Source organism: Schizosaccharomyces octosporus, assembly GCF_000150505.1.
Source record: "Schizosaccharomyces octosporus yFS286 unplaced genomic scaffold supercont6.1, whole genome shotgun sequence".
Classification (NCBI taxonomy): domain Eukaryota; kingdom Fungi; phylum Ascomycota; class Schizosaccharomycetes; order Schizosaccharomycetales; family Schizosaccharomycetaceae; genus Schizosaccharomyces; species Schizosaccharomyces octosporus.
This window is the reverse complement of record NW_013185619.1, coordinates 3,116,024-3,135,786: the sequence shown is the minus strand read 5'-3', so window position 1 is coordinate 3,135,786 and position 19,763 is coordinate 3,116,024. Positions and strand designations below refer to the sequence as shown.

The following is a 19,763-nucleotide window of genomic DNA, read 5'->3' as shown; positions in this document are numbered from 1 at the left end:
TGTTTAATAATTAGTAAGTTCTATAGTAAAATGTCCGTTTTTTGGTATCGCCTGATGGTAACAAAACAGTCTGTTTAGGACAACGAGGACTTGCTTGATTAAAGCAGATAAAATTACCAACGTTGTGATCTAGACCTGGGTTATGACATTTAAAGAGTAGTATAAAATAGTATACGAAAGAAAGAAAGCCATCTGTCAAAAGAATGCAACATGGTGTCAACGGGATAAGCAGGAGCGTTAAATATCTATCACTGACTTCTATAATATAGTAATAAAAAGTAAAAATGGGACTAAAAATAGTATTAAGCACTTATATTTTAAGTTATTCCTTAACTGTTTGCATTTTTTCTTCTACTCGTATTCTCAAGTGTATCAGTTGTGCCTGCTGCCTCCTTCCAATTGCCAACTCATATATGAAATATGGCGTCGAAGGCTGCATATAAGCGGGTATAAAATACAAGGAACAAAGAAGTTAAACTAACTAATTCAGTTAATGAAAGAATATTTAGCACTTCAAAGGAATCCTGTAGAGTACATAGACGCCAAACCAGCACCAGAAAACATTTTAGAATGGCATTATATCGTTACGGGTCCTCCTGACACACCTTATGAGGGTGGTCAATATCATGGTAAGAACTATTTTAATAATTCTTATTAATACTAATGTTTATTATCAGGGACCCTTATATTCCCTTCAGAGTATCCTTTCAAACCTCCAGCAATTCGGATGATTACACCGAGTGGCCGGTTCCAAACCAATACTCGTCTATGTCTATCATTTTCTGATTTTCATCCGAAATCTTGGAATCCCGCATGGATGGTATCAACGATCCTTGTTGGTCTCGTCTCGTTTATGACTTCTGATGAAATAACTACAGGCGGTATTGTAACACCTGAATCCACAAGAAAAGCATACGCAAAGGACACAAAGCGTTTCAACTTATCGAATAATCCAAAGTTCGCTGCCATATTTCCAGAACTTTTGGATCAGAATCGGCGAGACATAATGGAACAATCTGCCGCCAGCGCAAAGGCAAATGATGAAGCTATTGCTCAGAAAATCACGTCCACTCCGTCGAAGTCTGATTCTAATACATCAAAAGATGAGGAAGGAAAGTGGTTTAAAGGTCGTTGGGGCCTCATCGTTGTGGTGTTCTTTGCACTAGCATTAGCTCGTTTTTTCGGCTCAGAAGCCTAGGTCATTCATTGTTTGAGCCAACTTTTGTCATTATTCGTTTTTCCTAATTCTATTTTCCAACCCTGAATTAAAATTCAAACAGATTTGGTTTTTCTGCTATAGAATAAAATTTACATATTTATTTCATTATGGTATAAAATATTTGCTATACAGTGAGCGCTCTATCGATCATAAGACGAATCATTCTTAACCGTACATATTACTCAGCTATACTATCATAAAGCTTTTATTTAACTATGGTAAGTATTCAACCTTAATTCATAACAAGGTGTTTACTTACTCATTTTCTGTTACTATCCATGTCGTCGCATATCCTGCTGCTACATAGGTTACCATTCCTGGCAATCCCAAATTTTTAGCCTGGTAAACGTCTTGACGATCTTCATTAAATGCATTTCCATGCTCATTCCATCCATAAATATATGCTTCCATATTTTTTGTTCGCACAATATTGTGCTCACTACCTCCAGCAATAGCTAGTGTATCATTCTGCACAGTATGTGCTTTTTGGGCACGATCTCCTCTACCAAATGCATATATTCTTCCATTTGAATCTAATAAAGACAAAGTAGACCAATTCGAAGATATATCAACGATAAGAGCTGAAAGACTTGGATTGTTATTCTGCCATTGAACGCATTCTTCAGAAAGATTCCAACGATCACCTCCTAATATACTTACACGACCTGTTTCCTGGAGGAATGCAGAAAACTGAAGTCCACAACAAACCTTGGTAGCATGTTCTACCTGAGCCAAAAATTGAACTCTGTTAGTCATTTTTGGGACGGCTGGTCCTAGTTGACCCTTGCGTCCATCTCCACAACCATAAACATTACCTTTGTTTGTAATACAGACCCAGTGTTTTACACTTGAAGAGATGTCTAAAATGATTTCATTTTCATCAAGGTAAGGGATCATAATTTTCGTCAAAGAAGACGCTCTAACTTCTCCCTGGCCAAGTTCTCCCTGTGGACCAGCGCCACACGTCCAAACAGTCCTTCTGTCTTTTTCCACCAAGACGCTAAACTCCCAACCAACGGCTATCATAGACCAGTAAATTCTATTGATAACGTGAAATTCATGAATGTAACTCGATTCAATCGGTTTTAAGCGGTTAATGGACCCATCTGTTATATTGCTATCAGATGTTTGGCAGCACTGTAGCATTCTATTATCCCCGCAAGCCCAAAGTTGACCATGCTGATCAAGGATTAATGTGTGATTTCCACCACAGGCAATTTGCTTCGGCTGTTCAGGAAAATTCACCTTCTCTGGTTTTGATATGTCTTCCTCATGCTCTAGTCCTAATTGATAACTTCCATTAGATCCAAGAGAGTATAACATCATGATTCTCGTTTATTCTGTCATTCGGCCCATCCTTGGTGGTACTCTGATGTGACTCTTCTACTGAGCACTTGCCTTTACAGAAAAAATATGTAACGCTGTTAATTTTTTAACAGGAAAATTCTAAATATATAAAAGAAATGGAATAAAACAATACCAAATTTGCTGGGATATTCTTATAAAAAAAGAGAAAAAAAATTTTCACCCTTCCTTCATAAGGACCATGAGTGACATTCTTTTTCTCTCCTCCACGTACCACCAACTTTGGAGCAAACAAAAGGGGATATCAAGATGAAATATGTACTAGTTTCCGGAGGTGTTATTAGCGGTATTGGAAAAGGTGTGATTGCCTCTTCCACTGGTTTATTGCTAAAAACCTTGGGATTAAAAGTTACCAGTATTAAAATCGATCCATATATGAACATTGATGCTGGCACCATGTCACCATTAGAACACGGAGAGGTTTTTGTATTAAATGATGGTGGTGAAGTTGATTTGGATTTGGGAAATTATGAGCGTTATTTGAATGTTACATTGACTCATGATAATAACATTACCACCGGTAAGGTTTACTCAAAAGTTATTGAGAAAGAACGCCGTGGTGATTATCTTGGCAAAACTGTGCAAATTGTCCCCCATGTTACCAACGAAATCCAAGATTGGATTGAACGTGTTGCTCGTGTGCCGGTTGATCAGAGTGGTGAAGAACCAGATGTTTGTATTGTCGAACTCGGTGGTACGGTTGGCGATATTGAATCTGCTGCTTTTGTTGAAGCTATGCGTCAATTTCAGTTCCGTGTTGGACGCGATAATTTTGTGTCGATTCACGTATCTCTTGTTCCCGTTATCAACGGTGAACAAAAAACGAAGCCCACTCAACAAGCTATTAGAGATCTTCGTAGTCTAGGTATTATGCCTGATTTAATTGCCTGCCGCTGCAAGCTGCCCCTTGAGGAAAATGTTATTGACAAGATTTCTCTATTTTGTCATGTTGGTCCTGAACAGGTTTTGGCTGTTCATGATGTTTCCAGCACTTATCATGTTCCTCAACTTCTTGAAAACAAATTATTAGATTTCCTTAAGACGCGCTTTAAGTTGGATCAGATTTCTATCAGCCCCAATCATGTGAATGCCGGTTCAGTGATGTGGAACTCTTGGAAACTTTTAACTTCCGGTCACGACCGTCTTTTCCAAAAGGTTACCATTGTCCTTGTTGGAAAATACACACATCTTAAAGATTCCTACATTTCTGTTATCAAGGCTTTGGAACACTCTGCTATGCGTTGTGGACGAAAGCTTGATTTACAATGGGTTGAGGCTTCTCATTTGGAGGCAAGTATGAATGGGACTGATCCCCTTAGTTATCACAGAGCTTGGCACTTGGTGTGCTCTGCAAACGGTATTTTGATTCCTGGTGGATTTGGTTCCCGTGGTATAGAAGGAATGATTGCTGCTGCTCAATGGGCCCGTGAGAACAACACTCCTTATTTGGGTATTTGTCTCGGTCTCCAAGTTGCCGTCATTGAATTTGCTCGTCACGTTTGCGGTGTTGAACGTAAGTTACAATTAAATCTTTTCGAATTTCCCTTTATTGTTCTTCTTAGCTATATTGAGCAAACATGCACCTACTAGAGGTTATTATCATTTCCCATTGATTTTAACTGTAGACAGGTGCTATATTAAAGTTATGAAGACAATAAATGGGAGATGAATGGAATTTATTTTCCAGTGTTCTTTTAACTAACAATTTTTAGATGCTACTTCTGAAGAGTTTGTACCTCAGTCTGATGAGCATGTTATTGTTTACATGCCTGAAATTAATAAAGATAAGTTGGGCGGTACCATGCGATTAGGCTTGCGCCCTACTATCTTCCAGCCCGATAGCGAATGGAGTAAGCTTCGTAAGCTTCACAAAAATTCTAAAGAAGTCCTCGAGCGTCATCGTCATCGTTATGAAGTTAACCCTAAGTACGTTGAACTTTTGGAACAAAAGGGTCTTACGTTCGTCGGTAAAGATGAAAAGGCTGAGCGTATGGAAATTATCGAGAAGCGAGATCATCCTTACTTCGTTGGTGTACAATATCACCCCGAATATCTTTCTAAGCCTTTAAGACCATCTACTCCTATTTTTGGTTTGGTCGCCGCTAGTGCTGGCTTACTTGACGAGTTTATTAGTTCCGGAGAACCCGTGGAATGGACTGATGTTTCTCATTTTAATGCTGAGTCCGCTCTTGCTGATTCATCAGAATCTGTGGAGGTTACCAGCCAAGCTACTATAGTTTCTACCGATTAATTAGTTTAAATCGTATTTCTCAGTTCTTCTCGGAGAAAAAAGATGGATTGGCTCATTGTCACTCACTTTATATTTTATGAATACTAAAGGTTTTGGTTTTGGTACTTGGTTAACACTTTGGTTTGTTTTAATAATACACTTGATTTCAATTTTCAAATGTTAAATCATGTGTCGTATTGAATAGACACTCACAATACTATTTATTTTTTAAGTAAAACTCATTTGGAGGTTTTAAGAATAGTATAGGATCTTGTAGATTCAAATCACACATGTGTTTTGCATATTATTTATCTCTCAGCGAAAGCTGTTGTGAATATTAGTACAGTGCTAGGGCAACTTGAGTAGATTAAGACTACACTAAATTCGACAGCAATATAAATTCATCAAAGAATAATTTATGAAGCGGTTCGATTGCTTGAACTAATACACCTGTTTGACTACGTTTTGTCAGTGTCGTTGGTTTACATTATATTAGCATAACGAATACCAACGAGTGAAACGCCTACATGGAAATTGAAGCATATGAGATTTCCTCTATTTACACATTCATACAGCCTAGATGTTATACCATTTTCCTTCGTTTTACAATTTTTAAGTCTTATCTTAATATTATTAATTGATCAAATGGATGATTTAGAGGAATTGGAGTACCTCTCCCTAGTTTCAAAGGTGGCCTCTGAAATAAAAAATCATACTGGTACGTTTGCTGCCATTGACAAAGCAAAACATGGCTTTTTGGAAGGATCACGCTAACTTGAATAGGTATCGATGATAAAACTCTCTCAGAATTTGTTATAAACTTATATGAGAAATCCAAAACTTATGATGAATTTAAAGGAAATGTTCAAGCATCGGGAGGAGACTTTGCAGATTCCTTTTTACAAAACGTTGCTAGATTGATTCGCGAATTACATCCAAAATTAAAAGCGACAAGTCAAGTTGATCGAAATTCTGGTAATAAAAAAACCGAGGAGTCTAATATAACTTCTGAAGGAGATAATACGAATCGAAAACGGGAGTTGTTTCCTAGTTTAAGTATTCCTGATCATAGGAATTTTGAAAATGTTCAAAAAGACAGTGATTTGATGGACGATACCATGAATGACTTAAGTCGGTTATCCAGCTCTTCTCGTTCAAGAAGGTCAGATAACACTCGAGATATATACAGAGACAGATCAACAAGTCCGCGTCGGACTTTTCGCGATGGTGATAGACACACTTCAGACCGGTATGTACCTTCTCGTTCGCGAGATAGTAGTTCTGCTTCTCGGCGTCATAAAACTAATACCATGAATGGTTTTCCCAAATTAAACGAAGTATATTCTGGAATTGTTTCGGGTATCAAGGATTTTGGTGCCTTTGTGACATTGGACGGGTTTTCCCGTAGAACAGATGGTTTGGTCCATATATCTAATATAATGAGTGGTCGGCGCGTTGAGCATCCCTCTGAAGTGGTTGCCTATGGGCAACCAGTTTTGGTTAAGGTTATTCGAGTAGATGAAGCTAGCAAAAGAATAGGTCTATCGATGAAAGAAGTTGATCAGATTACTGGAGAAGACTTGAAGCCGGAAACAGAAGAGAATGATTTTTATCGTGGTACAGGTGCTAATTCTGTTGGTCTGAATACAAACGAGAAACAAGCCCAGACAGCTGATATTTTTGGCGCTGGTAAGAATAATGGAAGAAAACGATTGACTTCTCCTGAGATTTGGGAACTACAACAGCTGGCTGCTTCGGGAGCCATTTCATCATCAAATATTCCTGGATTCCAAGAGGAATTGACTACCTTTAATAATCCCGAGCTTAAGCCAGAGGATGACGAAGATTTTGAAATTGAACTACGTGATGAAGAACCTAGATTCCTTGCTGGTCAAACAAAACTCTCCCTTAAGCTTTCTCCTATTAAAGTAGTAAAAGCGCCCGATGGGTCTTTATCTCGAGCTGCAATGCAAGGACAAGTATTAGCTAGTGATCGTCGAGAAATGCGTCAGAAAGAAGCACGGATGCAAAGTGAAAAGGAGCTTGAAAAACAGGACCTGTCGTTAGTATGGAATGATACAATGGCGCGTCCTGAAGACAATAAATTTGTTCAGGATATTCGCAGTTCAGCAGCCCAACAGGTAACGGCTCAAATTCCAAATTGGCGACAGCGATCCGTAAAGGGCCCGGATGTATCGTACGGAAGGAAGACGAGTTTAAGCATGAAAGAGCAGAGAGAGAATCTTCCTGTCTTTAAACTTCGGAAAGCCTTCTTAGAAGCTGTTTTCAAAAATCAGGTTCTCGTTTTGTTGGGTGAAACAGGTTCTGGTAAAACCACCCAAATAACCCAATATTTAGCCGAAGAGGGATATACCGATAATAGGAAAATAGTTGGCTGTACTCAACCAAGACGTGTAGCTGCTATGTCAGTGGCGAAGCGTGTTGCTGAAGAAGTTGGTTGCCGGGTTGGAGAAGAAGTTGGTTATACCATTCGTTTTGAAGATAAGACAAGTAGAATGACTCAAATTAAATACATGACAGATGGTATGCTTCAGCGCGAATGTTTGGTCGATCCACTCCTGAGGAAGTATTCTGTAATCATTCTTGATGAAGCACATGAAAGAACTGTATCTACCGACGTTTTGTTTGGTTTATTGAAACATACAGTAACGAAAAGACCAGATCTAAAATTAATTGTCACGTCTGCTACGTTAGATGCTGAACGATTTTCCTCGTATTTTCACAAATGCCCTATATTCACTATTCCTGGACGCTCTTATCCTGTTGAAATACTATACGCCAAGCAACCAGAAAGCGACTATCTTGATGCAGCCTTACTTACGATAATGCAAATACACTTAACTGAAGGTCCGGGTGACATTTTGGTATTTTTGACAGGACAAGAAGAAATTGACACTAGTTGTGAAATTCTGCATGAAAGAACAAAAATGCTTGGGGATACTGTACCTGAATTAGTTATTCTGCCAGTATATTCCGCACTTCCTTCGGAGGTACAAAGTCGTATTTTCGAACCCGCTCCTCCTGGAGGAAGAAAGGTAGTTATCGCTACTAATATTGCAGAAACTAGTTTAACAATTGATGGAATCTACTATGTCGTGGATCCTGGTTTTGTGAAGCAGAGTTGTTTTGATCCCAAATTGGGTATGGATTCTCTCGTCGTTACGCCGATTTCACAGGCGCAAGCAAGACAGAGAAGTGGTCGTGCTGGTCGTACGGGTCCAGGAAAGTGCTATCGGTTGTATACAGAAAATGCTTTCCAGAATGAGATGTTACCTAGTCCAATCCCGGAGATTCAACGTCAAAATCTTTCTTATACCATTCTTATGCTGAAGGCAATGGGGATCAATGATTTATTGAACTTTGATTTTATGGATCCTCCGCCAGCGCAAACGATGATTGCCGCATTACAAAATTTATATGCATTATCGGCTCTCGACGACGAGGGATTGTTAACGACGTTAGGACGGAAAATGGCAGACTTCCCTATGGAGCCACAATTATCAAAGGTTTTGATTACAAGTGTTGAACTCGGATGTTCTGAAGAAATTTTGACGATTATAGCTATGCTGAGCGCTCCGAACATCTGGAGTCGGCCAAGAGAGAAACAGCAGGAAGCGGATAAGCACCGAGCACAATTTTCGAATCCAGAAAGTGATCACTTGACTCTGTTAAACGTATATACGGCATGGAAAACAAACAGATGCTCTGATAATTGGTGTTATGAGCATTATATTCAAGCACGAGGGCTTCGAAGAGTGGAAGATGTCCGTAAACAGTTACTACGATTAATGGACCGCTATCATCAGCCGGTAATATCATGTGGCCGAAATCGTGAATTAATTCTGCGTGCGTTGTGTTCTGGACACTTTACTAATGTTGCAAAGAGAGACTCACAAGAAGGATGTTATCGAACCACTGTGGAGAATGCGCAAGTGTATATGCATCCCAGTAGTGTTTTATTTGGAAAACCCGCTGAATGGGTAATTTACCATGAATTAATACAAACGACGAAGGAATACATGCACACCGTTAGCACGATTCATCCCCGATGGTTGGTAGAGGTAGCTCCGACATTTTTCAAATTTGCGAATCCAAACCAGATTTCCAAGTCGAAGAAAGGAACAAAAGTTGTACCGCTATTCAATCGTTTTGAAAAGGCAGACGAATGGAGAATTTCTAAGCAAAGAAGAGGAAAGTAATTTGAAGGAAAGATGTAAGAAGGATGAAGCCTTGAATGTTTTGAAATGTTTTTATGGTCATCATGGGTTATGGGTCATAATACTATGTATATATAAAAAGACAAGGATCTATAAACGTAGATAAAAATTAAGTTAGAGGAAAGTTTTCTTATAATAATAATGATAAAAAAGGTTTTTGGTGGAGAGGGACAGTTTTGCTTTGATGGATGCACTGCACTCACTCTATAGCAAGAGTTTGAATGAACGGTTTTTGTTCGTTCTTTGTGGTATTGGTATAATGAAAATTGTATTTTTGGTGGTTTACCGGAATTATTGAGGGTGACATTAATGTGAAATTACTTACTGCATGAACGTATTATTAAACCTCCTAATTGACGCTGTGGGAATCAATAGAAAGGCTAAAACGAAAAGAATCACTATAAAAATAAATAAAACAATAAAAGTATGAACTAATTAATCCTAAACAAATTCTTCTATTTTATTCAAATTTCGAATAAAATCCATAAACATAAACAAGCGCCCACTTCATCGCATCCCCCACATTAACAAAAAAAGTATTTTCACTCCTTATTCTTATTTATATCTGCTCATCTTTATTGGGGAATCCGTCGCGAACACCCAACCCAAAACCGGTTACTAACGAGCATAGAGTAGCGTAATAGATTACAAAAGATTGGCTGGGAATTTTATATAATTATAGAATTTCTCAATGAACAAGCCAATCAAAAACAAAAGATATTTTCGTTCACATTCTAAATAAAAAATTTCAGATTGTTATAAAAAAGAAAAACAGAAAAAGATCATTAACAATCTACATGTGTATCTTTTGGGTTGGGACCATCTGGCGTGGATCGTTCGATAAAGTAACAAAATCAAGTATTGCTACTTGACCCGATCCTACGAGCACGTTAATCACGCAATCTACTGTGGAATTGCTCAACAGCTACACGAACATCAGCGTGGTATATAACTTACCCTCTACCGCATTCTTTATTCGCTTTCAAAGCAAAAATAATTGTAAGGGAACGCGATAGTGGAATTGCAAACATTTGTTGCAGTTGTCCACCGGAAAATAAATAGGAATAGAGATCAAATTCCCGTAGTTCTGCAATTTTGTGCTAGAATCTCTTACCATTTATTTTTTTGTCTTTTATATGATAAATAATTTTATTGGCTGAATTCTTTTGGTTTTGATTTCTATAATTCCCTAATTGTTTTCACGATTTATTTTTCAATCCTAGAGAAATTTTTGATATCGTCCTTTTTTCCTGTCTGAGCAAATAGTTCGATTTCATATTTTATTTTTTACGATTTTTCCCTTCATCATTTTACTATGAGTTTAAAAGCGTCCATCACAAATTCTCAGGAAGCTGTGACTCGCGTCGCTTTCCGATGCGCAGATTCCCTCTATGTTGTTCATCCAAACAATGAACCTCTCGATACAACCTTCCAAGAGGCCCTGCAAGATTTACGGAAGCTGAAGGCATTGAACGTTTCCGGAAAATCCACTTCAGTTATCTCATTGAAGTCACATGCTGATCCTTTTGCTCATCTTACTGATAATTTCTTTGCTGAGCAAGAATCTCCAGTTCCTACCCGCAAACACATCGTTTCAGTCGTAGCTTCTGCTGATTCTCTCTTCTTTGCAACTCCCCATCTCTACAAGCTTTCCCACCAGCCTGTTGTAGCCCATATCGCTCTTGATCCTACTGAGCCTTTTGATTTTGCTTCTGTTCGTGACACAGGATTTACCATTTTGCTTTCCGGAAACTGCCCTAACGGCTCGGAGCAAGACGCCTTAAATGACGTCCTTCAAACTGCTGCTCTTGCACAGAATCTTGCTGTCAGACAGAACACCGGTGTTTTACATTTTTACACTCCCGTCTACAATTCCTCAGTGGCCTTGGAAGACTTGGATTCTCTTCCTTCCAAGGAAGACTTAGAGGCTGCTCGTATTGCCGATCTCCCTTCTGAAGACCAAGAAACAGCAGAAGTTGAAAAATCTTCCTCTTACCTCCCTCCTGTTTATGATCAGCCAGCTCGTGATGCTGCTTCCTATGCTTTCCTCTCTTCACAATCTTTCAAGCCTTTCGAATATTATGGTCCTTCCGATGCCTCTAATGTTCTTTTGGCTTTCGGCAGCGCTTCTCCTTTGCTTTCTAAATTAGCCCTTCAACAAGGATCTGTTGGCGTTGTTGTTATTCGTCTTTTGCGACCTTGGTTGCCCGACGAATTGTTCTCCAGTTTGCCATCCACCGTGAAGCGTATTGCTGTTCTCGAACCTCTTGGTAACCTTCCTCGTAAATGGGACCCCTTGTATTTAGATATTTTGGCTGCTCTCGTCTCTGCTAAATCTAGTACTCAATTATTGGCCGTTAAGTATGGTTTGCAAGACACAAAACACGTCCAAGACGTTGTTTCTGCTGCCATTGATAATATCAACGGTTCCGCCAAGCCCTCTATTGTTGCTGATTTCACTGAAAGTGGAAAACAAGTTTTCGTCCCAACTCCCCCTGCTATTGAGGATGTTTATCACAAGTTGCTCCAACGTGTATTTAAGGCTCGTCTGAATGTCGTAAATGACCCTAGTTCTACGGGACCTGCTGTATCTTCTCATCTAATTATTTCTCCTCAATTCGCTTTAGGTACCGTATTGGAATACGAAAAACAAAGACGTGCTTTCTGTGATGAAGTCGCATCTTTATTAAAGGCCGAATCTTCTGAAGTTTCAGCTGAATCGTTACAAGTTCTTTCCAACTGGATAGTCTCTGTCGATAATTTGGACTCACCAGTCGACCCTGAACTTGTTGTGGCAGAACTTAAAAAGGACTCATCTGCTACAGTCAAGTCATTGCTTGAGCGTTCTCAGTTCTTTACAAATGTCTCTCATTGGATCATCGGTTCCGACTCTTGGGCTTATGATTTGGGCAACTCAGCTTTGCACCAAGCGCTTTGCCTTGAGTCTAACGTTAATCTACTCATTGTTGATACTCAACCTTATTCCACTCGTGAAGTTGTCCGTGCTTCCTCTCGCAAAAAGGATATCGGTTTGTATGCCATGAACTTTAGTAATGCCTATGTCGCTTCTACAGCTCTTTATAGCTCTTACACCCAGGTCATATCCGCCATCTTAGAAGCTGACAAATTCAACGGTCCTTCTGTTGTTTTGGCTTATCTTCCTTATCATTCCCCTAATGATGATGCTATTACCGTTTTACAAGAAACTAAGAAGGCCGTTGATGTTGGTTATTGGCCTTTGTATCGTTGGACTCCTGCCCTTCAAGATGGTGAAAGTTCTGATTTCCAATTGGACTCTGAACGTATTCGCAATGAGCTTCGCGCTTTCCTTGAAAGGGATAACTATTTGACTCAATTGACCTTACGTAAACCCGCATTGTCCAAAACACTTTCCCAATCCTTTGGTGCTGACGTCCGTCATAAACAGAACCTTGATGCTCGTAACGCTCTTAACAAGTTGATTGAAGGTCTGTCTGGTCCTCCACTGACGATTTTGTATGCTTCAGACGGTGGTACTGCCGAGAATGTCGCTAAGCGACTCCACCACAGAGCTAGTGCTCGTGGCTCCAAATGCAAGATCATGGTGATGGATGATTTTCCAGTTGAAGAATTACCCAAAGAAACCAATGTCGTCCTTTTGGTCAGTACCGCTGGTCAGGGTGATTTCCCTCAAAATGGTCATGAATTCTGGGAAGCATTCAAGAATGCTGATTTGGTTTTAAATAACTTAAATTATGGTGTATTTGGTTTCGGTGATTATGAATACTGGCCTCGTAAGGAGGACAAACTTTATTATAATCGTCCCGGTAAACAATTGGATGCGAAATTCCAAGAATTTGGAGCTAAACCTCTTCTTCCTTTGGGATTGGGTAATGATCAAGATCCTGATGGTTGGGAAACTGCTTACAATACTTGGGAGCCTGAACTTTGGGCAGCAATGGGTTTAGACAAAGTAGACGTTGACATTGACGAACCCAAACCTATCACCAACGAAGATATTAAAACGGCTTCTAATTTCCTTCGTGGTACTATCATGGAAGGTTTGGCCGACAATTCGACTGGAGCACTCTCTGAACACGATTGTCAACTGACCAAGTTCCATGGTATCTATATGCAGGATGATCGTGATATTCGTGATGAACGCAAAAAGCAAGGACTTGAACCTGCTTATGGATTTATGATTCGTGCTCGTTTACCAGCTGGTGTTTGCACACCTGAACAATGGTTGGCTATGGATGATATTTCTGCAAAATGGGGTAATAAGACTTTGAAGATGACTACTCGTCAGACTTTCCAATGGCATGGTGTACTTAAAGGAAATTTGAGAAATGCTATTCGCTCCATATCTAAGGTATTTATGACTACTTTAGGTGCCTGTGGTGATGTTGCTCGTAACGTTACTTGCTCATCCGCTCCTGAAAATGAGGAGGTCCATGCTCAACTTTTTGAGACTTCTAAGGAAATCAGCAACTCTTTGCTTCCTACAACTTCGTCTTACCATGAAATCTGGATTGAAGATCCCGAATCTGTACAAAAGAAAAAGGTTGCTGGGGAAGTCGCCCAGGATGTTGAGCCATTATACGGACCTACTTATCTTCCAAGAAAATTCAAGGTTGGTGTTGTTGCACCTCCATATAACGATGTCGACATTTATACAAATGATGTCGGTCTTATTGCTATTACTGAAGGCGCTAAAGTGGTTGGCTATAACTTAGCTGTTGGTGGTGGTATGGGTACCACCCATAATAACAAGAAGACCTATCCCCGTCTTGGTTCAGTTATTGGTTACGTTCCTAGTGATAAAGTCGTGGATGCTGTGAAGGGTGTTCTCATTGTCCAACGTGATAATGGTGATCGCGAAAACCGTAAGCATGCTCGTCTTAAATATACGGTGGATACTTTAAGTGTTGAAACTTTCAAGCAGAAAACCGAAGAAGTCATGGGCTTTGCTTTCGAGCCTGCTCGTGAGCACGCTCCATTCGTCAAGAATACTGATGATTTTGAAGGCTGGAACCGAACAGAAAAAGGAAAGTACTGGCGCACAATTTTCGTTGAAAACGGTCGTATTGAAGACAGTGGAGAACTTCTTTTCAAGACAGGCTTGCGCGAGCTTGCTGAGAAACTTTATGAAAAGAAGTCTAAAGCTGAATTCCGCTTAACGGCCAACCAACATCTTATTTTGTTCAATGTTTCTCCTGAAGAGTTAGAATGGGTATCCGAACATTTAGCTAAGTACAAACTTGACAACACTGCTTTCACTGGCTTACGTCTTTCTTCTGCTGCATGTGTTGCTTTCCCCACTTGCGGACTTGCAATGGCTGAAAGTGAACGTTATCTTCCTAAACTTATCACTAAGGTTGAAGACGTTATCAATGAAGCAGGACTCCAAAAGGATAGCATTGTTATGCGTATGACTGGTTGCGGTAATGGTTGCTCTCGTCCTTGGGTTGCCGAAATAGCCTGTGTTGGTAAAGCACCAGACACTTACAATTTGATGTTGGGTGGTGGTCATTATGGTCAAAGACTTAACAAGTTGTATCGTGCTTCGGTTCAAGAGCGTGAAATTATCGATCTTTTGCGTCCTCTGATCAAACGTTACGCTTTGGAGCGTGAAGACGGAGAACCTTTTGGCGATTGGGTAATCAGAGCCGGCATTATAACAGAGGTTGTTAATGGTGGTGCCAACGGTTCTGTCCATGAAGGTGTTTCCGAGGAAGCATTTTAATCGTCATTGCATGGAAGGTGTTTCATTGTTTGTAACGAAAAGATGTTAATTGTAAAAACTTATTTTGGGTTTAGAAGAAAAAGATTGTTTATTAATCATATATGTGATTTATACAAAGTACATACATAATTAATATTTATAATAAATGAAATCTTGGTAGATTTTTAGTTTTCAGAATAAAGGTATTTAACTATGAATAGCTGTGTATATACATCTTTCAATTGTAATATGACGGCGATGCTTGAAGTGTGTTTCTTACAAAGAACCAAACCTGTACCGCTTCTTCATTGATCAAACGAGAATCAGAAGAAATTAATACTCTCGTCTTTAAAGCAAGAACGCTGCATCAAGAGCAATGTTTACTTCGAAGAGACGTACGTACCTACGATGGTAACTTAGTACAAAGCTTTCTTAAAGAAATCAAACGAAAGCTTACTACTCCACAACTCGAATAAAGGATTTTGCAGAGGATATTTTCTATTTTTTAGTTCATAGAACCACTTTCATACTATCTATTGCTAATTTCCTGTACATATAGATAACTAAAAAAATGACAGAAGTTGCTCAGAGTATATTAAAGAAATCATGGGCAGTTTCAGACAGTGTGAATTGCTCATCACCGCAACGAGTCACATTTAAAAGCTTCAATTTGCTGGAAATACTAAAAAATACAATATATCTCTAAGAAGAGTTAGCAATAAATAACATAAATAAAATGAAATGAAATCCAACAGACTGCGAGAAATCAGTAAGACTCGAAATCAACAAAGCGATCACGACTTCAATGTACAGTTGAAGACTTGGAATGTGACCAATTTAGTCCGCCCGTTATGTCTTTGAAACTCATCCTATAAATGCGCAAGCTGTCGGAGTATTTAACATACACATTATACTACAGCACCATAAAGTGTCTTAGTCTGGGAAATCAATAATAATCATTCTAAAGGGTTAGCTTGGCAAAGAAAAGGTTAAAAAAGAGAGAATACTAATCAGACAAGGCTGAAACTTAAAAAAAATACAACAGAATTCAACATGAGTTATTCAGTTGTATACGTCGTTTTGTCATCACTTTAAATCCTTAAAGTATTTATTATGTACTTACCAACTATGAACTAAAGCTTCAAGAAAAAGTAGCTAATGTACAAGCTTGGTAAAACAGAAAGCACTTTGGTGCACTTTTATTGTTTACGTGACTGCTTTTTAACTGCGTGGTCTATTACCTACTGGCAAAAATCAGTGACAAGGGTGCATGTTACCTAGAGAATGGTTCCTGGCCGTGATGTAGCAGAGTCCTCTATTGTGTAAACAAACTTCTGTCAAATTAAGTGGTAGTATGAAAATATTATAGATTCTGTATTAGAAATTGCTTCTTTGATATAGAAATAAAAATATTTGGAAAAGATAGAAAGTAGAAATGGGCATTCAAATTTATACACAACCAACTCGTAATTACAGCATGTATATAGGTCCCGTGCTGGTTTCAGCATCAAAGATCCAAAAGTTATCTATGGGATATTGGCGTTTACTAATTGCATTCAAAGCATCCTGGGAAACAACACCTCCTACGATGGAGATCACTGGCATCCACTGGAAGTTGGAATTCTGGGAAAAGTCGCTAAAGTAAATTGTTAACGAAACCGTTGAAAACAAAATCATCACTTACTTCAAAAAGCTTTCGTTTAGGATTGCGCTTGGATCTAACTTTTGTTCAAGACACATCTTCTTGATGGAATCCGGGTCTGACCTGTTGTGTTTCAGAACGGCTGTGAAGGTGTTAGCATGCAACGTTATACTAGAATGTAATGTTTTTTTTAATATCTTACACAATAACGCTGGATAAGCTGCCGGAACTTTTTTTGCTAAACGAGGTTTTAACTTGGAACCAAGGGCAGTATCAAAAGCTACCTGCATGGGTTTTTGACTGGTCGACATTGCTTGCTCAACTTTAGTATTTTCAACAGTTTTTTCTCTATTAAAAGTTAGTATGTAGAAAAAAAAAATAACAACATCCTTGATAGACTCCTCACTTACATTACAAATTCATGATCGATCAAATCCGCGAAAGCAAATCCATAAAGTCCATAGCAACTTGAAGCATACATAGGACGCTTGCTGGTACGACATAAATTGTTTACCTTGCAGAAATCATCATATTGTAGCTGAGTTGCAATAACCATTTGAAACGAAGAGATTATACTTTCAGACAACTCTGCGATCGGTGTATTCAAAGAGGATAATTTCACCAGAGGATTGAGGTCTTTAAGTTTTTCTATAAGGGAAGATACCTTAGATTTTCCTATATTTGAATCCTCCAAAAAGAACTGGTCATGCACATCTTGCATCTCAACAGAATGGGTGTCTTGCAAGCATAACTCCCCAATACCGGCCAAGACTAAATTTTTTGCAATTTCGTTTGATAAAGGAGATGCTGTAATTAACAAAACTCGAGATTGTTTTAACCTAGACAACGCTGGTTAGAGGTTCTCATAGATTAGCAAAACACTCACGCTTGTTGGGCATTGAAGCCCCAAAGTCTAATTTGTCTATCGTATAATGCAATTTCTTCAGGATTCATGCCGTTCTTGTCCATATTAGCCCGATTCAGTTCGTATGAGACGGTTTGTCTCAATAAGCTCTTGCCTTCCCTATAAAATGGCTTCCAGCTTATAAGTTCAAAGTGGAATAACCAAAATGTCTTGATTCAGCTACGTTTTCTAATGGTAAAAAAAAGAAGTTGTAAAAATAAAATGACATAATATTATTAAAACTTTTATAACTTCACGACTATATGACATTCGTGCATTTCGACTGATGAATTTAGAATTTTAGTATAACAATTGTGCTTGACATAACGATTGATAAATAATAACACATTAATATAAGGTAAAGGAATGTGGAAAGAGACTGAAAAAGTGATCGGATTTTGAAGACTGAAAAATTCAGACGCATAAAATGTCTAAAGAGATTCATGATAAGAAAACGTAAACATCACAGACGCATTTTAAGGACCGGTTTCTTCTTCCAACACTCTTACAGCACGTTGACACTCTTCCTCACGTTGTACGGCAAGAGCTTCTTCTTCTTGCTTAGTTTTCTTGTTTTGAAGATGGTAGTAAAAACATAAAGAAAGCAAAACCGCTTGCAAAGATGCGCTAACAACGTACATCATGTAACTGGTCCAATTTGTACCGGGGAGTCTTGACAATAGGTAACCGATCAAGAAACCGCCAGGAGTTTGTACAACCATCATGGGAATGCTTAAAGCGCCATGGGACTTGTGACGGATAGTGGAAATAAACTGAGGGACGTACTGTACGATGGCGCAGAAAGAAGCACTAAAACCAAGAAATGCTGCCCAAGCCATATTGTAAGTTAAAACGGTAGCAGATAAGATGCAGATACACAGGCCCCAGGCAAATATTCCCAATAAACCATACGAGGTTGTTCGCCAGGTTTTGCTTTTCGTAATGCTTAAAGGCTCTGGGATAGGATCACCACTCTCATCATCGTTGGAAACAAAATGAATAGGACGAGGGAGGTACATCCAGAAAGAGAGTAGAACTGCACCCATTGACATCACCTGAGAACCGACCTGCATAAGACCGCTGGAATTGGCAAAGCATTGGCGAGCAGAGTAAAATTCATGGCAGCACTTTGTCAAAGGGACGACCTGAAGAGTAATTACGTTGGCAAGAGCATTCAATACACCAATGTAACCTAAGCCCAGGTAGGAAAAGCTAAGACCCTTTGAGGTTCCAAGTTTTACGATTCGGTAAACCTGGAGTAGATAAGAAAGAACAAGTCCGATAATAATAATAATCGCAGATACAAAGCTTGTTACAGTTGCCAAAGGACACTGTTGCTCTTGATCATTTCGTAGAAAACTTGAAGACATTGCGCGCATAATCAGCCGGTAATTTCAATTAGGAGACAAGCAGCAAGGAAAGAAAGACTTCTCAAATTTAGGAGGTTTCCGCTATGTAAGGAAGAAAGAAAGTAGTAAAATTAGTCCGCGACAAACGATTTTAACAGATTACGGTACGATATTCGAAAGACAGATACAGGAATCCAACAAGACGCTTCCTATCACGAATTAAATTGGAAAAAAAAAAAAGAAAAACCTATTATTAACAAATACCAGTTTATATTTGTAGCTTCAAAGAAGGGAAACTAAAGCAATGTTGGTGGATGGCAAAAGGTAGTGGGATGAACTTATACCTTTGAAGTCATCAGTTAAGCGACTTTCATCCCAATCGAAAGGTACAACTCTACAAAGAAAATTGATAATTCGGATCAGTGAACAGATAGGAATTAATTAGTTAAATATATAACGTATATTAAAAAAGTTGATTGCTTTCGCGTGGAATTGCTTTTTATAGATGAATTCGTCATTCCGCGTAAATAAACAAGAGACAATAAAATGGGTTGAAGAAGAAAATGTAAAATGGTAAACCCGATCCCATCTGAGCTGAGCTTCTGTCACTGTGTCTTCTTTGCTAAATCACTAAGTTAGTATATAAGAAAAAAAAAATACTATTCACGAAGCGGTCTTTTGGTCAAATATAAGCAAAGTACTCTACAAACGACCAATTCAAATTCTTGCTTGCTCTTTTTTAGAAGAGAACCGGATTTTAATGTCATTCAAACGATCATTCTCTTAAACGGTACAACAGATCCCATACGAGATGGTTATAATTTGGTTTGGAAGTTGATATGTTGGTGCGTTTCTTTTCCATTCTTTAGTGCTATAAATGATGCATATTATTCTAGTCTTTTAAGCATCGGGCATATGATGCAGTGGTAGCATGCTCGCTTTGCATGCGAGTTGGCCTGGGTTCAATCCCCAGTGTGTCCATTATTTTTTCTTTTTTTTTGCTTATATTTTGGCAAATAGAAGCTTTTCTTTTTTAAAAATGAATAATTTTACTATTTTAAATCTCCAGAGAGAGCTGGTGTTTCATACAACAAACCAATATTTCATACTTA

The 19,763-nt window shown here is 38.7% G+C and overlaps 7 protein-coding genes and 1 non-coding gene across 8 annotated transcripts; 5 read left to right on the top strand and 3 right to left on the bottom strand.

The window, feature by feature from the left end:
- Nucleotides 1-178: 178 nt before the first annotated feature.
- On the top strand, nucleotides 179-1,331 carry SOCG_02223 (ubiquitin conjugating enzyme Ubc6). The gene is made up of 3 exons (XM_013160717.1): nucleotides 179-447; nucleotides 491-629; nucleotides 678-1,331. Exons 1-3 carry the CDS (start codon nucleotides 421-423, stop codon nucleotides 1,196-1,198), a joined length of 687 nt encoding a protein of 228 aa, XP_013016171.1. The 5' UTR covers nucleotides 179-420; the 3' UTR covers nucleotides 1,199-1,331.
- On the bottom strand, nucleotides 1,296-2,708 carry SOCG_02222 (RCC domain-containing protein Ats1). Its single transcript, XM_013160716.1, has one exon. It carries the CDS (start codon nucleotides 2,543-2,545, stop codon nucleotides 1,475-1,477), a length of 1,071 nt encoding a protein of 356 aa, XP_013016170.1. The 5' UTR covers nucleotides 2,546-2,708; the 3' UTR covers nucleotides 1,296-1,474.
- Nucleotides 2,709-2,752: 44 nt separating this feature from the next.
- SOCG_02221 (CTP synthase Cts1) lies at nucleotides 2,753-5,260 on the top strand. The gene is made up of 2 exons (XM_013160715.1): nucleotides 2,753-4,097; nucleotides 4,297-5,260. The coding sequence occupies exons 1-2, from the start codon at nucleotides 2,834-2,836 to the stop codon at nucleotides 4,833-4,835; spliced, it is 1,803 nt and encodes a 600-aa protein (XP_013016169.1). The 5' UTR covers nucleotides 2,753-2,833; the 3' UTR covers nucleotides 4,836-5,260.
- Nucleotides 5,252-9,281, top strand: SOCG_02220 (ATP-dependent RNA helicase Prp22). The gene is made up of 2 exons (XM_013160714.1): nucleotides 5,252-5,532; nucleotides 5,598-9,281. The coding sequence occupies exons 1-2, from the start codon at nucleotides 5,460-5,462 to the stop codon at nucleotides 9,032-9,034; spliced, it is 3,510 nt and encodes a 1,169-aa protein (XP_013016168.1). The 5' UTR covers nucleotides 5,252-5,459; the 3' UTR covers nucleotides 9,035-9,281.
- A 665-nt stretch (nucleotides 9,282-9,946) lies between these two features.
- Nucleotides 9,947-14,961, top strand: SOCG_02219 (sulfite reductase Sir1). The gene has a single exon (XM_013160713.1). It carries the CDS (start codon nucleotides 10,368-10,370, stop codon nucleotides 14,775-14,777), a length of 4,410 nt encoding a protein of 1,469 aa, XP_013016167.1. The 5' UTR covers nucleotides 9,947-10,367; the 3' UTR covers nucleotides 14,778-14,961.
- Nucleotides 14,962-16,071: 1,110 nt separating this feature from the next.
- SOCG_02218 (SUMO E1-like activator enzyme Rad31) lies at nucleotides 16,072-17,514 on the bottom strand. Its single transcript, XM_013160712.1, has 5 exons — nucleotides 17,285-17,514; nucleotides 16,809-17,237; nucleotides 16,601-16,746; nucleotides 16,441-16,540; nucleotides 16,072-16,392 (listed from the first exon to the last, which is right to left on the bottom strand). Exons 1-5 carry the CDS (start codon nucleotides 17,365-17,367, stop codon nucleotides 16,227-16,229), a joined length of 924 nt encoding a protein of 307 aa, XP_013016166.1. The 5' UTR covers nucleotides 17,368-17,514; the 3' UTR covers nucleotides 16,072-16,226.
- SOCG_02217 (CTNS domain-containing protein) lies at nucleotides 17,491-19,033 on the bottom strand. Its single transcript, XM_013160711.1, has one exon. The coding sequence runs from the start codon at nucleotides 18,679-18,681 to the stop codon at nucleotides 17,779-17,781; it is 903 nt and encodes a 300-aa protein (XP_013016165.1). The 5' UTR covers nucleotides 18,682-19,033; the 3' UTR covers nucleotides 17,491-17,778.
- Nucleotides 19,034-19,560: 527 nt separating this feature from the next.
- On the top strand, nucleotides 19,561-19,632 carry SOCG_16186. Its single transcript has one exon. It is a non-coding gene; the product is annotated as a tRNA-Ala (tRNA).
- Nucleotides 19,633-19,763: the final 131 nt, after the last annotated feature.

Excerpts from the sequence above, each read along its gene's own strand:
- SOCG_02223 (XM_013160717.1), top strand. The coding sequence starts at position 421 with ATGGCGTCGAAGGCTGCATATAAGCGG. Across the intron at positions 448-490 it reads CGAAGGCTGCATATAAGCGG|TTAATGAAAGAATATTTAGC; the intron begins GTATAAAATACA and ends TAACTAATTCAG. Across the intron at positions 630-677 it reads TGAGGGTGGTCAATATCATG|GGACCCTTATATTCCCTTCA; the intron begins GTAAGAACTATT and ends GTTTATTATCAG.
- SOCG_02222 (XM_013160716.1), bottom strand. The coding sequence starts at position 2,545 with ATGATGTTATACTCTCTTGGATCTAATGGAAGTTATCAATTAGGACTA.
- SOCG_02221 (XM_013160715.1), top strand. The coding sequence starts at position 2,834 with ATGAAATATGTACTAGTTTCCGGAGGTGTTATTAGCGGTATTGGAAAA. Across the intron at positions 4,098-4,296 it reads TCACGTTTGCGGTGTTGAAC|ATGCTACTTCTGAAGAGTTT; the intron begins GTAAGTTACAAT and ends AACAATTTTTAG.
- SOCG_02220 (XM_013160714.1), top strand. The coding sequence starts at position 5,460 with ATGGATGATTTAGAGGAATTGGAGTACCTCTCCCTAGTTTCAAAGGTG. Across the intron at positions 5,533-5,597 it reads TGAAATAAAAAATCATACTG|GTATCGATGATAAAACTCTC; the intron begins GTACGTTTGCTG and ends TAACTTGAATAG.
- SOCG_02219 (XM_013160713.1), top strand. The coding sequence starts at position 10,368 with ATGAGTTTAAAAGCGTCCATCACAAATTCTCAGGAAGCTGTGACTCGC.
- SOCG_02218 (XM_013160712.1), bottom strand. The coding sequence starts at position 17,367 with ATGGACAAGAACGGCATGAATCCTGAAGAAATTGCATTATACGATAGA. Across the intron at positions 17,238-17,284 it reads GGCTTCAATGCCCAACAAGC|GTTAAAACAATCTCGAGTTT; the intron begins GTGAGTGTTTTG and ends AGCGTTGTCTAG. Across the intron at positions 16,747-16,808 it reads ATCGATCATGAATTTGTAAT|AGAAAAAACTGTTGAAAATA; the intron begins GTAAGTGAGGAG and ends AACTTTTAATAG.
- SOCG_02217 (XM_013160711.1), bottom strand. The coding sequence starts at position 18,681 with ATGCGCGCAATGTCTTCAAGTTTTCTACGAAATGATCAAGAGCAACAG.